General features: G+C 38.3%; 2 protein-coding genes across 5 annotated transcripts in view; one reads left to right on the forward strand and one right to left on the reverse strand.

The window, feature by feature from the left end:
- The first annotated feature begins 750 nt into the window (after positions 1-750).
- Positions 751-16,106, forward strand: fanci (FA complementation group I). Of its 3 annotated transcripts, none has more exons than XM_089127435.1 (38): positions 751-911; positions 1,368-1,488; positions 1,593-1,665; positions 2,047-2,177; positions 2,874-3,027; positions 3,206-3,263; positions 3,404-3,445; positions 3,530-3,653; positions 3,730-3,815; positions 3,891-4,023; positions 4,109-4,189; positions 4,507-4,643; positions 4,735-4,912; positions 5,014-5,101; positions 5,197-5,327; positions 5,624-5,694; positions 5,782-5,896; positions 6,823-6,945; positions 7,070-7,138; positions 7,211-7,312; positions 7,396-7,578; positions 8,068-8,189; positions 8,286-8,450; positions 9,009-9,188; positions 9,693-9,859; positions 9,932-10,011; positions 10,129-10,245; positions 10,324-10,375; positions 12,791-12,918; positions 13,044-13,109; positions 13,187-13,283; positions 13,658-13,860; positions 13,990-14,046; positions 14,678-14,737; positions 14,819-14,896; positions 15,037-15,132; positions 15,236-15,343; positions 15,730-16,106. In XM_089127435.1, the coding sequence occupies exons 2-38, from the start codon at positions 1,387-1,389 to the stop codon at positions 15,790-15,792; spliced, it is 4,020 nt and encodes a 1,339-aa protein (XP_088983561.1). In that variant the 5' UTR covers positions 751-911; positions 1,368-1,386; the 3' UTR covers positions 15,793-16,106. The 3 variants fall into 3 exon arrangements, with proteins under 3 accessions (XP_088983561.1, XP_039521916.2, XP_088983562.1); XM_039665982.2 differs by having other exon boundaries at positions 13,676-13,860; XM_089127436.1 differs by having other exon boundaries at positions 9,941-10,011.
- polg (polymerase (DNA directed), gamma) overlaps positions 15,858-17,662 on the reverse strand; it is a 48,671-nt gene continuing 46,866 nt past the window's right edge. The window contains exons 21-23 of one of the 2 annotated variants that reach the window (XM_089127437.1): positions 16,702-16,910; positions 16,461-16,621; positions 15,858-15,997 (exon numbers count right to left, since the gene is read on the reverse strand). In XM_089127437.1, coding sequence (XP_088983563.1) covers positions 15,918-15,997; positions 16,461-16,621; positions 16,702-16,910 — 450 coding nt within the window. In that variant the 3' untranslated portion in view covers positions 15,858-15,917. Of the gene's footprint in view, positions 15,998-16,460; positions 16,622-16,701; positions 16,911-17,662 lie in introns of those variants that run through there. The other variant, XR_016150620.1, reaches the window with a different exon arrangement.

Below are 17,662 nucleotides of genomic sequence, written 5' to 3' on the forward strand. Positions count from 1 at the left end.
TTTTGCTCAAACGAGGAGCTGGGGGACGCCGGAAAAATAGACATTTTACTCAAGCTGCTTCATTAAAATCGTGACATTTAGACGTTTTCTTCGGTGTGGATCAAGGCAAATGAATCCTTTTCACCTTGAAAATAATAAATGTTTTTTGTATTTTAAATAATAGACCATGCAGTGATCGTCAATAGAACACAATTACATTTTCCTTGGTTTAATGAAAACCAATAGGTCGTTATGGCAGAATAGGTCCATACTACCGTATCTCCACTGGACCGTGTTAACGCAAACGTGTAAGTTTCACGTTTGAGGGGGTTAAACCGTGACATCTACACTTTTTCCAAAGTGGACCATTTAGGCTGCTTCATTAAAAACGTGACATTTAGACGTTTTGTTTCGGCGTGGATCGAGGCAAATGATCCTTTTCACCTTGAAAATAATAAAAAAAAAAATTTGCATTTTAAATACCATTTTCTCAGTGAGCGTCAAACAAAATCCCATTTTTCTCCTTTTAATGAAAACCGTGACATCTACACGTTTTCCAAAGTGGACTATTTAGGCTGCTTCATTAAAAACGTGACATTTAGACATTTTTATTTTTATAAATACCATAAATATCTAAGTAAACTGAAAAAAGAGAGTGAATAGTAAAAATAAAAAATAAATGTGTGAAATAAGCCAGAGCCTAAAAGAAAGCTAAGCGACACGGTTAACCCCTGCACATACGGGCCAATCAAATGTACAGAAGTGACATGACGTAGTAGGAAGTGTTCCGTGCACATCCTGGCGTCTGGCGGGAGTTTCGGTTGTTATGAAACAAGGTGACGGGTTACCGACTGCAAAAGGCAAGAGCTATCAAGAAACAAGTATTTCTGAAACGGAACATTTATTATCAAATCATACATCAAACTCCAAAGGTAAGTGACAGTGTAAAGGTAGACTATACATTTCACGCGAGTAATTAAACGTCGCCACTTCAAAATGTCCGAATCTGACAATTGTTCTGTTCTGTTTTCTTTGCCTTTTTCCTATTTACCGTATTTCTGATGTAAGTTAGTCATAATCCAAATATTATTTGTATTTGTTTATTGGTTATAACGTTTCTAAACTGCCGAATAACTACAGTAAGCAGAGAATATATAACGTTAGAATATATAAGTAATACTACACACACACATATATATGTGTGTGTGTGTGTGAGTGAGAGAGTGTGTGTGTGTGTGTCATCATTTAATCCCTCTCGTATTAATCACAAAGACACAATGGCAGTTCATAGTGCTCCAAAAAGGGCAGAAATAATGCAGATCAAATTCTCTTTTTAGGATGTTCCTCATGTTTTAATTGCATGTTTTTATGTGACCTTATACTCACAGTTCTGGGCACATAACTTAGATGTCCAAGATGAAGGTTTCTGTGGAAAAGATCATATCGTTATCGGAGAGTGATGGTGTAGATGAGCTACAGAAGCATCTCACTATGTTGTCCGAGGATCAGGTTTGTAATCGATGCAAAAGTCTCTAATCATGTCATGTACAAGGCATCCGCTTTAAAATTATGTGCAGATGACTTTCAAATGTGCTTTTTTTCTCCCTTTTCAGCTAACAACCATCCTCACTAATAGTGCTCTGAAAGGGAAGGATACAGGGGTCCTGATCAAAGCCATATTCAAAGGTAAGTGTTCATTTGATTTAATTTTAAAGAACCAAATACATCTGTGAATAGAGTATTAATACAATGGTATCATTCAGGGTTATTATTGTAGTAACTGAAATAAAATTCACCATCACTTTATTCATTTTAACTAGATTCCAATGCAATGTACTATGTACTTGATGAACTAAGAAACAAATTCAAAATATTAATAAAAGCAATCATAATATCTCTCTCTCAATAATACTAAAAATAACACTGGTATGATCAAAAACTTTTACTTTCGCGTGATGTTGCATCCATGTCTAATAGGTGTAAGTGTAAAAAAACATAAACTAAAAATTACTCTGATGCTTCATCAAGTAGTGCTGAATATCAAATTGTGTTTGTGTGTGATGTTAGGTTCACCGGTAAGTGACTCACATGGCGCTAACCGAAGACTGCTTGTGTACAAGCACTGTATTCCACTGTGTGAATCTGGAGATCTGCAGACAGAAGTGGCCTCAGATATCATTGGGCTTCTGATGTTGGAGGTGAGTTTCTTTCTTACAATAACATTGTACACAAATGAATAGTGACGTAGTAGTTGTTAAAGGTCTAGGCTGGTAACCAGTAGGTTGAATTTTCCAACCCCGTATGGGGAAATCCCTGGGACTGAACTTATAATTAAAGATTCACTACATAAATGTATTTATTATTATTAATTTTTACACTATTATTATTTAGTCAATACACCATCAATCCTTCTTTCAAAATGTGTTTTTGTGTTTTCTGTTAAGCCCATTATACATGTTTATATTTTAGATTGAGTGATGTTTTTCGCACAAAATTGCGTACTTGCAGTTGTGACATAATTGCAATGTAATGAGACATAATTGCACAACCCTATTGTGACGTAAATCGGAGAGAAACGGCTTTTCGAACAAGAAAGAATGTAGGGCGAGACTTGATTTTATTCTTGTGGTTTGCTATTGGTGGATCTTATGTGAGTGACAGGTTGCCCCGTCCTCAAGCCAGTAAACATCATCAGAGAAGAGAAGACCCTGCAAGAGGGAGGGTGTTATTTTGATTAAAGATTAAAGAGGGCACATGCAATATATTGCACAGATAAATAATTTACAAGAAACTCTTTTTGATGCAATATTCCATAAAAAGTAAGAATTGTCATTTTGATTTCATGGTGACTTTAATACTATACCTGTATGATATGGCTTTCTTCTGTGCCATAGACACACAGTCTACCTGGTCATGCATTAGCCACATTAGCATCTCTATATGTGGATGCCATCAAAGTGGGTGAGATGAACAGTGGGAGATCGCTGGAACTCTTCCCCACAATCCTAACAGCTCTTGCCGCTACAGAAACATTAGCTTATGGGAAAGGTAAGATGCTATTTGCTAAGCCCAAACTATTCTGTTAAAAAAAAGGAAATAACTCTGTAGGATCAGTTATATCTGTTCAAAAATGTTAAGTGATGTTAAATAAGTGAATTTGGATTAAAAACCTCTGGAGTAATGATAATAAAAACATGTTTTACGGTCTTTTTTACTTTTACTTCAGGCGAACTGACTGGAGATGAATACAAGAAACAGCTGATCAACAGTCTTTGCTCTAGCAGGTGAAATTTGTTCTCAATAAGTAATCCATAAAGATAATCAAGAAATTATGTGTCAGTGCTCTCCAAGTAAAACCAAAACACAAAATGTAGACAATGTTCTATCTATATAACATATCGTAACAAATCTCAAATTCACGCAGATGGGATCCACATTGTGTGATACACCTTACAACCATGTTCAGGTATGTTAAAGCATTAACTGGCTAGTTATCAACTTTGTGTCTTGAACACACACAAAAAACACCATAGTTTTTTTTTTGTGTCAGGGATGTTCCGTTATCTGCTGAGGAGCTTCAATTTTTGATTGAGAAGATTCTCCGGATGTTCCTCAAGTTGGATCTACAGGAGATTCCACCTCTGGTGTATCAGCTGCTGCTGCTCTCTGCCAAGGTCGGTTGATATGTTTTAAAAGTTCTTTAAAACAGTGTGTCTATATGGTCAGATTCTTATTTTTTTCCATCGACAGGGCTGTAAGAAGTTGGTTCTAGAGGGAATCATCAGTTACTTCAACAAGCAAGACCAACTTCAGAAAGAGGAGCAGAGAAATGCAGAGTGAGTATCCCACTTGCTCAGGTCAGTAGGTTTCATTTAATTGGACAGATGATTTTATCTATGTATCTGTGTTAGGAATGAAGATGTGGAGGTGCAGACCATCCCACAGGATCAGCTGCGTCACGTAGAGGGAACCGTCATCCTCCACATAGTCTTTGCCATTCGTCTTGATCATGAGCTCGGCAGGGAGTTTTTTAAAAACCTCAAGGTGAACGTCTGCCAGCCTCACCTATAATCACACACACCCCTTCTTTGAGCATCTGTGAGTGCTAGCTGGTTGTCTTCTTCTGTAGGTGGCCCAGAGTGATCCTTTGTGTCCTTTCAGTATCGCTCTGCTGCTCTCTGTGGCTCGTATCCAACGGTACGAGGAGCAGGTATGTCTGGGTTTCATCCTTTAAACCTAGTGAGCTGTCTACTGAGTAGGGATAGGTGATGTAGCTAAACATTTGGACATTTTTATGATGTAGTTTGATGATGAGACCCTTCATAAGCTAAACTTAACATTATCATGAAACGCACAATATTCTTTCATCTTATATAATATGAAATGATAATGATAAAACTCTTTATTTTTGTGAGTCATGTGTGCATTTGAACATCAAGAGCGCCAAAATGCCGGTGATTCTCAAAAGATGCTGGTTTTACTGATTCAGACCTTTGTCCCACTCTTTATATTACCCATAATGCTTAGGTATATGAGTTCCTGAAAGGTGCCATCACAAAAAATTTCAAGGATGATCAGATTCAGCACAGCTCCAAGTTTCTGCAGGAACTGCTGCCTCAGTGTAACAGTGTCTCCGACATGATTCTGGACACCGTCAAAAACAGGTCTGGTTGAACTGCAGTGCTTTTTTGTTTCCTTTATTTATTGTGTGGTTTTGTTCAGTGTGTTTGTTATGTCTTTATCTGCACTCCGCAGTGTGTTTGGCTGGGATCATGTCACTCAAGGTCTGGTGCAACTGGGATTTATACTTATGGACTCATTTGGACCTAAAGCTGGACCATTTGGGAAGGTCACAGAAGGAACATCCACCACTAAAACGCCAAACCAGCTAGCGTGTCGACTTGGTGGACAAGTTCTTCTTGAGAGCTTTAAGGTAGAGTGTAGTTGTCAATTGATGTTTCCCCCTTGTAATACATAAATCATGCTCCAAACATTGAAAACATGTGACAAACTTTGTGGGGGTTTTTTGTACAGATGCATGAACCAATCAGAGGAGAGATCCTAGAGCAAGTTTTGAATCGTTTGGTGACTAAAACAGCCTCGCCTGTCACCCATTTCATTGGTTAGGAGTCGTCTTTTTGCAGATTTTTAATTCAAGCTCACTAATGAAGGTTTCACTTAAAATGTGTTGTGTTCTTGGCTTTATCACTGCCGCAGACCTGCTTTCCAGCATTGTGATGTCTGCTCCCATGATCCTCTTGGAATCTTCTTCTAAGGTCACAGAAACGTTTGACCAGCTCTCCTACTTGCCCCTCAGCACTGTACAGGGACTCCTCAAAGCTGTGCAGGTAACATCTCAATCCACATGAAATTAAAGAAGATCTATTATACTTTTTTTTTTTTAATTTTTCAACTTTCTTTAGTGTGTGATGTTGCTGTTTGAGCATGAAAACTGTCTGCAAAATTACTAAGCACAAAGTCACTCTAAAGTTTTCTATATTGTTTCTGAAATTGTCTTGAGTTTTATTCCAGGAACATAGACATCACAATATTCCTCATTCACATAATTCCCACCTAATGCATAAGAAATAAGAAATATGAGTAACATGGTGTGTGTGATAAGTTTAATGTTTTCTCTGCTCAGCCCCTGCTCAAAGTGAGCATGTCTATGAAAGATGCCCTGATCCTGGTCCTCCGGAAGGCCATGTTCTCCAGGTAGAGTAAGGAATGGTCCACATCCAAATGTATTTTCCTCTGTGTTGAATGATGACGAAGTACTAATGAATCTTCTTCTCTCTGAAGTCATTTAGATGGCCGGAAGTCAGCAGTGGCAGGCTTCCTGTTGCTACTGAAGAACTTTCGTATTCTGGGGAGTTTAGCTTCCAGCCAGGCCAGTCAGGCCATTACAACCAGCCAGGTAAACTATACAGACATCTGCTTTACTCTGTGCGTCTTAGCTGTGCGCAATGCAGTTTACATTACACACCATTTTTTTTCCTGAATTCATTTTTCTGCCCTCACTAAGAGCAAAATTCAGAACATCAAATCAACAAGTCGAACCACAAAGCCGTTCATTCATTTCATACAGTTCAGTTCACTGAGCACGTCGTTCGTGGTTTGACTAGTCAAGACTGTTTTCCAAAGATGGCTCCTGTCTGTATACACGAACTGAACTGTCTTTATAAAGTATCTTCTTATTAAACGGTCTGTACACTTTTAAACCTTGTTAGTGGTTATAGAAGTTATTGAAAATATCTAAATTATTGAATATAGAAGTTAGTTGGGCTGTATGATTAAATTGGAATAAATGAAAATTTTCAACATAAAAAGTTTGAATTCCCCTCAGCAGGAAACTTTCTATTAAGCCCTGTTCAGACAAAACGTCATGATCCTATTCATTTCAATGGAGCGCTGGCAACACGAGCGACAGTGACATTTAATAGTAATAGTAATAGTTCGAGTGTTGTAATTTTATGATGCTCGTTTAGCACTGCTGCATTTCATTTTACAATTTCCCCTGCATTACGTTGACTATTAGGGACAGGAAAATTCATTGTCAAATTCAAATGACTTTTTAATAATTTATGACCGTATGAGTGAGTTTTTAATTTGTTGATTTGATCGATTGTCAATCTAGTTAGTAATTGATTTAATCCACTGAACACTGCTGTGGTAAAATAAAAACACTCTCCCAACAGCATACGGTTTCTTTTTAGCCTTAAAAGTCATTTATTCCAAGTCGAATTAAAATTAATGCTACTATGTTGTTGTGATGTCGTTTTAACACCAGCCAGTCTGGTTTAAAAATCCTCTAACTGTGACCGGATCGGATTCCCATTGCAGGTCCATGCAGACGTGCACTCGCGCTATAACACTGCTGCTAATGAAGCCTTCTGCCTGGAGATCCTGAGCAGTCTACGCCGGTGCCTTAACCAGCAGGCGGACGTCCGACTCATGCTTTATGAGGTCCGTGTCTGACCCTCTCATTTCCCCTTGTAGAAATTAAGAAGTGAACGAATACTGCTGTAATTGATCAATCCTTTCCATTGACTTCTTTGCTGTACTGTGAAAGTGATTTGTTTGATTTTAGGGTTTCCACGATGTCCTTCGTCGTAACTCTCAACTGTCGAGTTCCATCATGCAGACCCTCCTGTCACAAGTGTGTATCATCCTTTAACAAAATGAGCGCCTATGCCTTCCTGTTCCTCAAATTATTATTTGTGTTTACTAGTTAAAACGATACTTTGAACCCGAGCAAGATCTGCTTCCGCCTCTGAAGCTGGAGTCGTGTATCAGCGCACATGGAGATCAGGTCTTCCTCCAGGAGCCTCTGGTACTGATGCCATGCCGTAATCACATCGACGCACTGCACTTGAACATGTAAAAGATGAAACTTCAGGTCATGTGTTTCTCCAGGCGCACCTGCTGTGCTGCACGGTTCACTGCCTGCTGTGGAACCAGAACGTACGGTCAGGTGGCACTGTGAGCGATGATGAAGATGACGAAGAGGAGGAGGGAGGAGTCCAAAGTGAACTGCATGATATACTAGAAAGCATGACGAAGCGCATGATTAAAAGCGAACTGGAGGATTTTGAGTTGGTACGGCATAATTCTTACTTTTGCTGATTCTTACGTCTAAATGAAAATGTTATTTACTTGGATAATACTGTTCCAAAGAATTTTTTTTACTTTTATTCAGCAAAAAAGGAAGCATTAAATTGATCAAAAGTAACAGTAAAGACATTTATAATGTTACAAATATTTTGAACTATATTAATTAAATCCTGCTTTTTTTGTATCGTGGTTTACATAACATTAAACCAAATTATTGATAATAAAAAATGCTTTTAAAGCAGCAAATCATCATATTAAAATGATTTCTGAAGGATCATGTGACACTTAAGACTGGAGTTATGATGCTGCTTAATTCAGCTTTGAATCAGGAATAAATTACATTTGAATAACAATTCACATTATTACTGTTTTACTTGATGTGCATAATAGACCTTTAAAAATATGTTAAAAACTTTTGAAAAGTGTACATTTGGTCACAGTAGTGGACAAACTGACTGATTTTCTGCTTCTCAGGATAAGTGTGCTGAGTTTTCAACGAGTTCTAGTGTTGGAATAAAGAACAGCATCTACGCTGTGTTGGTGATGGGACTGAACGAGGTTCTCATGGAGTACAACTTCATCACTGCTAATTACAGGTGTGTGTTTGTGAAAGTGTTGTTTTTGAATAATTTTAAATCAGGCATTACATGCTAGATGTGTTTAACATATTCTGTGGTGCACATGCGGAGCAGTAAGAACCACTTTGAGGACATTCTGGAGCTTTTCAAGCGCTATCATAAAGTGTCTGAGATCCTGAGGGAGCGTGCAGGGAAGGGACGCCCCACGTCGTCCAGCAAACCCCCCCGCAGCTTGCTGTCTCTAGGCTTCATCTCCACACTGCTCACTGCTCTCTTCAGGTACAGTTTTACTGTGGATTTTCACATCAGGATTTATTTGCCTTGCAATGGCACTCTAAAAAATAAGAGCATGTACATTACTGTTCAAAAGCGGTGTAAGTAGTCATAGTTTGAAATAGTCTCTTATGAAGAAGTCTCACCAAGACTGTATTTATTTGATAAAAAAAGTAAAACTTAATTGTGAAATAGCTGGTTTTAATATATTTTAAAATATCATTTAATTTATGTGATGGCACAGCTGAATTTACAGCATCAGAACTCCAATCTTCAGGGTCACACTGGCCTCGATTTTTGACATTGATACCCTGGGAAAAAACTGCAATAGATATTTTTAATATTATTTTATAATTGGTCAGCAGGTGCATAAGACCGAATACTCTCAACTGTTTACGTTCACTTAAAACGTAACTGATTGTTTGAAAACAGTTGTGCTGCTTAATATTGTTGTGGAAACGATGCATTTTTTCTGATCTTTTGTATCGTTATACATGTCTTTGTCACTTTTGATGAATTTAATGCGCCTTTGCTGTATAAAATTATTATTAATTTTTCTTTTAGAGACAGCACTCAGAGCCGCGAGGAGAGCCTGTCTGTGTTGCGTTCCAGTGGAGACTTCCTGCGGTACTGTGTGAGCGTGGCCCTGCAGAAGATCCAGCAGCTGGAGGACACCGGACACACAGACGGACCGGAGGGACAGAGCCCTGACAAGACCTTCCGCCACCTCTGTGACATCACCAGGTCTCGGCTTTTTGTTATTGGCCATCACGTCATTATGTAAACATCTGGACTTTAATTGAACAAACCCCAAAAAAGAAACATTTGTTAAAGTCATTAAACGGATGTCGTGACGAAAAGTATATCCGAGTGAAACGGCTTCTTAAGAATGATTGATTTTGATTGAATTGATTGGATGGTTGTGTGTTTGTGGTTTGCGATTGGTGGATGTCATGTAAGTGACAGGTTCTCTCGCCCTCACACCACTAAACAAATCAGTCAGAGAAGAGATGACGCTACTAGAGGGAGGGGAAATTATATTGATTAAAGATTACAAAATAGTGATGTGAAAAGATTTTTTTTTATAATAAATACTGCAATATTCCTTAAAATAAGAATAAGAATTGTCTATTTTGATTTCATGGCAACTTTAAAAACCTAATAAAATCTTAATTTGTTTAGATTGATTTAGGGGTATAGTGCTTGAAAGAAGCTACATTTCTTAATTTCCGATTTCCCTGCATGCAGTGTGCTATTGTGGCGCTACACTAATGTGCCATCCACCGTGGAGGATGCTGGGAAGAAGGAAAAGGGCCAGAGTGTATCATTACTATGTCTGGAGGGTCTGCTGCGAGTCTTCACCACAGTGATACAGCGATACCCAACACGCATGAGCAACTTCCTGTCTTCTCTCGGTGGGCGTCTTAGCATTCCTGTGACTGAAATAATGTTTTTTGCATATTTTAATAAAACAATCTGAATTAAAGATGTTTCAGGGGAAGCAGAGGGAGAGGGCGAGGGGTCTGATCTGACTGCGCAAACAGCTTTCTATATCCGCCAGTTTCAGGTACCAGCTTCATTTTTCAAACCCAGAATGACCATAATGTTTCATTTGCTTTGCTCAATCAGAGTTGGAGACAAAACACACACCAGCAGGTGTTGTAAGTTGATCTTTTGTGTCCAGCGAGCGCTGATGAACCAGCTCAGCGGGGGAGAGGAGGAGTTCAACAGTAAAGAAGCTCAGTTATTGGTCAGCATCCTCAGCGTTTTGTCACGACAGCTCAATCCTTCCTCTCAGCAGGTAACTCTTCAAAACAATCATGTTGTTGCAGTGTTGGCTGTCTCGAATCTTAACACATCTTTTTGATTTTATGTGCAGTTTACACAAATGCTCACATGGACTGTGAAAATTTGCAAGGAAACCAATTTCGGTGAGTGATTCATGTACAAACATGAAACATTTATTAAGGGGAGTTGGGATGTTTTCAAACTAACATTTATCTCGTCATTTCTCTCAAAAATGATGCATTTAATTTGGGATAAAAAATAATGCTTTAACCATTTCCTAGCAAAAGAACCATACTTTTGTCCTAAAAGCCATTATTACTAAGTAGATTCAAAATATTTAATATAAAACTAAAGCAGTAAAAACCTAGATTAAGTAACAGATGAAATGGGAGATCTGGGAAAACCATATGGGAGATGGGTTTTTTTTTTTTACTCAATTCTACAATGTTAAGTGAGTGAAAACAAAAAAAAACTCCTTAATCTTGTATTTGAGTCAAAAATGGGCACCCATAGAAATGAATGGGAAAAACTGTAATTGAGCATTCTAAAATAAGCCAAAATAAGACACCAGGTGACAGCAAAGTCACTTCATCTTTAGGTTTTAGCTCTAAGAACTTGGAATGATATTTTAATCTAGTTAAAAAATGTAAATAATAAAACTACATAGTCATTAATTTACTTAGAAATCATTTACATACAAACCCAATTTCATAAAAGTTGGGACTCTGTACAAATTGTGAATAAAAACAGAATGCAATGATGTGGAAGTTTCAAATTTCAATATTATATTTAGAATACAACATAGATGACATCAAATGTTTAAACTGAGAAAATGCATAATTTTAAGGGAAAAATAAGTTGATTTTAAATTTCATGGCATCAACACATCTCAAAAAAGTTGGGACAAGGCCATTTTTACCACTGTGTGGCATCCCCTCTTCTTTTAATAACAGTCTGCAAACGTCTGGGGACTGAGGAGACAAGTTGCTCAAGTTTAGGAATAGGAATGTTGTCCCATTCTTGTCTAATAAAGGCTTCTAGCTGCTCAACTGTCTTAGGTCTTCTTTGTTGCATCTTCCTCTTTATGATGCGCCAAATGTTTTCTATGGGTGAAAGATCTGGACTGCAGGCTGGCCATTTCAGTACCCGGATCCTTCTTCTACGCAGCCATGATGTTGTAATTGATGCAGTATGTGGTTTGGCATTGTCTTGTTGGAAAATACAAGGTCTTCCCTGAAAGAGACGATGTCTGGATGGGAGCATATGTTGTTCTAGAACTTGGATATACCTTTCAGCATTGATGGTGCCTTTCCAGATGTGTAAACTGCCCATGCCACACGCACTCATGCAACCCCATACCATCAGCGATGCAGGCTTCTGAACTGAGCGCTGATAACAACTTGGGTTGTCCTTGTCCTCTTTAGTCCGGATGACATGGCGTCCCAGTCTTCCAAAAATAACTTCAAATTTTGGTTCGTCTGACCACAGAACAGTTTTCCACTTTGCTAGAGTCCACTTTAAATGAGCCTTGGCCCAGAGAAAACGCCTGCGCTTCTGGTTCCCGTTTAGATATGGCTTCTTTTTTGACCTATAGAGCTTTAGCCGGCAACGGTGAATGGCACGGTGGATTGTGTTCACTGACAATGTTTTCTGGAAGTATTCTTGAGCCCATGTTGCGATTTCCATTACAGTAGCATTCCTGTGTGCAACGCAGTGCCGTCTAAGGGCCCGAAGATCACGGGCATTCAGTATGGTTTTCTGGCCTTGACCCTTATGCACAGAGATTGTTCCAGATTCTCTGAATCTTTGGATGATATTATGCACTGTTGATGATGATAACTTCAAACTCTTTGCAATTTTTCTCTGAGAAACTCCTTTCTGATATTGCTCCACTATTTTTTGCCTCAGCATTGGGGGAATTGGTGATCCTCTGCCCATCTTGACTTCTGAGAGACACTGCCACTCTGAGAGGCTCTTTTTATACCCAATCATGTTGCCAATTGACCTAATAAGTTGCAAATTGGTCCTCCAGCTGTTCCTTATATGTACATTTAACTTTTCTGGCCTCTTATTGCTACCTGTCCCAATTTTTTTGGAATTTGTAGCTCTCATGAAATCCAAAAGGAGCCAATATTTGGCATGGCGATTCAAAATGTCTCACTTTCAACATTTGATATGTCATCTATGTTGTATTCTAAATATAATATTGAAATTTGAAACTTCCACATCATTGCATTCTGTTTTTATTCACAATTTGTACAGTGTCCCAACTTTTATGGAATTGGGTTTGTAGAAATACAAGTAAATAAATTCAAAAACACCCCCAAAATAAAAACAAACACCATAAATGGATAGACAAAACTTTATCGAAGACAGTGATATAACATTTATAATAAATAAAAATTAGGATCATACCTGAGTCCTCTGTGCCCACATTTGTTCACAATTACAGGATTAAGGGCTATAAAGAGAATACGGTTTGAGGGCTACAATCACAGTATTCACACTGCTGCTTAATTTTGTAACCAACCCTTCTTTCACCCTGTTCTCTCTTTCAGAGGACATCTCTCTCACTAAAGGCTTGCTGTCCCTGCTGTTCAACCTGCATGTCCTGCATAAAAGTCCAGTGTCTCTGCTCTGGGAGATGTGCCAAGACATACACAGCCAGCTAGGAGACATCGACCAGGTACTGTGGCTCTTCTAAAAACAATGAAATCTCTCAAGTGTGTTCGGATCTCAAGGCAGTAAAATTGTCATAAACCTCCCCAAAAATCTCATGTCATATGATGTCATAAATCTGTTTCTGATCAGGACGTAGAGGTGGAGAAACAATCTCATCTTGCCATCATTAGCATGAAAACAGCTGCATCCACCACGGTAAGAACAGAGACACTTCAGAAACTGAACTAGAAACTTGTTAAAAGAGCGTAGCATCTGCCTCTCTTCCTTTGCAGCTTCTAGTCCTGTCTCAGGTTGGAAAGGTGTTGGATGAAGTAGACTGGTTGATCGCCAAGAAGAAAGGCCAGATAAGCTCCGACCGAACAATTTCAGGTAAAAAGCAACAAAAATCTCATTAGGTGTCCAGTCTTTTTCCTGGAAGGCTTCCAACACACCTGCCTAGAAGTTGCTAGCAATCCTGAAGACCGTGAATAGCTTCCTCGAGTGTGTTTAATTAGGATTATAGCCATCCAGGACCAGGATAGGATTTCCCTAATTTAGGACAGGGGTGTATGGCCACAGTTCCACAGTTTAGGCCTTATAAGACAGTTGCTGAATTTGGAATAGCATACTACCCTTACTATTTCTGCCATATAATGGTTTAGGAATAGCATTAAGTAGTATGCAAGGACGTGTTTCAAATTCAGCTGGTTCAGGTGTGTTTGCACACGCCCCCTGATTTAGGATAAAGAGAATTATTATGTCAGATTTTCTGTGTGTATTAGGAAATACCCAGCATCCACTGGGCCAGCAGGACCCGATCGAGAAGGCCGTCACGGTTCAGTTAGGCACGCTGGTAACGGCTCTGCATGAGCTGGTTCAGACCGCTCTGCCCACGGGACCCTGTACGGACACCCTAATGAGAGAGCTCAGTCGAACCTACAACTTCCTCACTACATTTACCAAATATGTGAGTCTCATCCTGTAATACGATTCATAATCTCAAATTCAGTCTTTTTCATTTGGGAAATCTTTACAGCTCAGAGTTTCACACAAACATTTAAAAGTGCTGCAAAGTTGACAATCATTTATTTTGCAGTATATTCAGCTGTGTGCGACCCAACCTGGGCAGTTCCCCGCACGTTTGGAGAAACTGGTAAGGTTTTTCTGATTCTTTAAAGTATAGAGGGTGGCAAGAACGAACAATTTAAGTGTGGTATTTAAATGATCGTTTTCACTTGTCATATAGAGTCTAATACTAGTTAAACTAATACTAGTTACTGATATTATATTAAAAAAGTTTCTTAAATAGCAAATCAGCATTTTAAAATGATTTCTAAAGTATCATGTGACTGATAAAGTAAGAGTAAGAAAGAGTCATTCAGCTTTGTCATCACATGAAAAATAGTTTTTTAAAATTGTAATAATATATTTCACAATATTAGTTTTTACGGTATTTAAGACACATTTCAGAATTCAGATACATTTTAAAATCTTACCAAACATTGACATTTAATGCCAGTTAGTTACAACATTTATCTTGAAATGATGCAAGGATGTATTGAACAATTTAATCTCTCAACATTTATGTGAAAAAACAAACCTTTTAACCATTTCACACCAAAGGAACCATCAATTTGTCCAAACAGCCATTATTGCCAAGTAGATTCAGAAACCTTTGCGCAAAACTAAAAAAAAAAAATATTCAAGGAATTTCTTGTAGATCCAGATTCAACCTAAATGACTAAATTTTGTAATTTAACAACTCAAACATTTCTTGTGTCCAGGTGAAGCTGTCAGGGTCTCATCTCACTCCCCAGTGTTACTGTTTCATCACATATGTACAGGTGTGTGCCCATTTTCTTTTAGTTTGGTGTTTAACCTTTACAACAGTGTCTTAACACATTAGTAAATGTTGTCTCGTACAGAGTGGAGAACTGACGGCTGGAGGCCCGGAAAAGTTGAAGAAGAAGAAAAAAGAAGATGATGCAGTAGCAGCTGCTTCAGTGAGAACTATTTCAATTTATTACCTGAGACTGTAAAATAGATGCATTTTTTTTTTATGAAAATATATTTGGTAACATATTTAGTCCTCTGAGTGCAAAACCCACACAAAACCGTTTTGTGCATCTAATGTGATTTCTAGGCTAAAGTTCTTCGTGAGACTAAAGCCATCCCGAATCTCATTTTCAACATTGAACAGTATGAGAAGTTTCTCATTCTTCTCTCCAAGAAATCCAAGGTAACAGCTCTTAAGTCTTTGCCCATATGCACAGCATATACAACAACAAATGTAACAAAATCCTCTGAAACATTACAGCACATCTGTAAATGTCTTGACACAGGTCAATCTGATGCAGTACATGAAGCTGAGCACATCCAGAGACTTCAGAATCAACACGGCCACGCTGGAAGCTGCACTACAGGAACAGCAGCAGGACCAAAGCCAACAGGTACGTCTTAGTTTAAAGGGATACTCCACTTTCTTTGGAAATTGGCTCATTTTACAACTCCCCCCCCCCAGTTTTACCGTTTTCTAATCCATTCAGCCGATTTTCTGATATTTAGAAGAATATCAGTAACCAGACAGTTTCTGGTCTCATTGACTTCCATAGTATATTTTTTTCCTACTATGAAAGTCAATGAGACCAGAAACTGTCTGGTTACTGAAATTCTTCTAAATATCAGAAAATCAGCTGAATGGATTCGAAAACAGTAAAACTCAACTGTTATAGCCTATTTCCAAAAAAAGTGGAGTATCCACTTTAAACACGTTCATTCTCAGAATTGAGTTCTGGGATTGCTTTCTTCATCTTCAATGGTGTCTTTCTTTCCTTAGACTAATGACTCTCAGCCTTTGGAGGAAAACCAAGCGCCAAAGAAAAAGAGGAGGAAGCAGTGAAAAAAAAAACTTAGTAGTCCTTCTTTTGCACTTTATTACCCTCATTCACAGGAGAACACCACCCTTTTCTGAGTTCATACTAGTTCACATGACCAGCGTTTATTCTTTCATGACATAAATTACTTTCACCTTGTGCCTTGTCGTTTTCCTTTGGCCAAAGACCCTTTGGTGATTTCTATAATCTGATAAATGTCCAAGGCCTCACCTGTTGATATAAAAGCATGATCAACTTTATTCACAGTAGCACATCAACAATATTTAAAGAATATCTGCCTTACTCTTGCTTAATAAAATAAATTGTGCTCTAAATACAAGTTTTTAGACTCAATGGGTTATTGATGTTAACAAAATGCTGCTATAATATTAATAAACAAATGTCTGCATGTGATCTGGTGAATTTCTTAAGAAACCATCCAGCCAAAAATAGATGGGCATTTTGTTTCCAACATGTGCTGTGAGACCAATCACGACAGACTGGGTCATCTGACCAATCAGAGCAGAGTAGGCTCTTAGAAAGGGGTTTGGAGAGGATTATTTATCGAACAGTTTCAGACAATGAGAAAAGAGCAGATACTGCAATCTATATTATGAGAGAATTCAAAATAACTAATGTAGGAGACCAAAACTTTAAAATAGCATAATAGGGGGACTTTAAGGCTGAGTTTTACCTTGGGGTAACCCGTATTTCCGCTCCACTCCTGTGGGATTGGATGGAGTCACGCAGTCCATGGTCACCTCCTTCCGTAAGCACTTATCAATGTCCACTGCACTGAAGAAAGCCACTGACTGCGGCAGATCCATCATTCCCAGTTTATAGGCAAACATGCTCCTGAGAATGGACATAAATATTCAAGCATGCACTTCACAGGGTCATGCCACAAGTACCAGGAATCAAAGGTTAGTCTTCACCTGGTGAGCAGGTTGGTGACCTGTAGGGCGAGTGCAGCTCTGTAGCGATCTTCACTCGTCACTAGATAACGCACTTCGTCATGAATACTGATGCAGAAGCGCCCGTCAATGTCATGCTCCTCGAACAGCCAGCGCATGGCCACCAGCATCAGATGGAGATAGTCCACCGCTGAGCTCTGAACCACCCAGTTGACTCTGCTGGTAATGAACTAAAGCACAATAGAACTGTCATGAATTAAATGGAGATTAAAGTAAGGAGGGGCTTCATATAGACATGAACTAAACGGAGCGTTACTGACAGACTGGGAAGAGAGGTACTGCAACAGTGTAAAATATGTGAAAAATAATGTGTTATTTTAACATTCAAGGATGATAAAAGGTCCCCTTTAAAAACAGTTGGTTTACAACATTAATTTACGCCATATCACTATTTTCGGAAAAAAATGGTATGCATCACAGTAATGGTTCCCAGTGCTTTCTGAATTATACATTGGCGATAAAAGACTTGCGGTACAGTGAAAAGAGTCAGTTATGGCCCTTAATAATTGAGTGCAACAGTCGGGTTCCAGAAGTAAAAATACTTAAAAAAAAAAAAAACATTTCCATAAGGAAATTGAATATTCTTTATTCTTTAAATAAACCTTTGCTGTGAGGTTGTTAATCGATGGTATATTCTTCTGCTATCAGCCTGCATTATTTCAACAACTTTTTTTTCTTTTTTTTTTCTTTTGAACAGCACAATTCCTGGTGAAAAACTATATTACCCATTATTCTAAAGAGAACAGAGCCAATTTTACATTTTATAAAGTTTGTTAATTGCTTAAAGTTGTTTTAAAGTGGTGCCTAGTTAATTCATTATCTTTACATCACTGGATGCAGTTAGAAATATTTATTTAGAGATTTAAATGAATGCTAACAAGATTGTTACAATAAAGAATTACACAATTTCTTCAAGCCCCAA

The sequence above is a fragment of the Pimephales promelas genome, chromosome 25, assembly GCF_988280905.1.
Source record: "Pimephales promelas chromosome 25, fPimPro1.hap1.1, whole genome shotgun sequence".
NCBI lineage: Eukaryota > Metazoa > Chordata > Actinopteri > Cypriniformes > Leuciscidae > Pimephales > Pimephales promelas.

What these genes read in the sequence shown, in the direction of transcription:
- fanci (XM_089127435.1), top strand. Translation starts at nt 1,387, where the DNA reads ATGTCCAAGATGAAGGTTTCTGTGGAAAAGATCATATCGTTATCGGAG. An exon ending in AGTTTTTTAAAAACCTCAAG is followed by an intron (nt 4,024 to 4,108) that starts GTGAACGTCTGC and finishes CTTCTTCTGTAG; the next exon opens with GTGGCCCAGAGTGATCCTTT. An exon ending in ATGCAGTAGCAGCTGCTTCA is followed by an intron (nt 14,897 to 15,036) that starts GTGAGAACTATT and finishes TGTGATTTCTAG; the next exon opens with GCTAAAGTTCTTCGTGAGAC.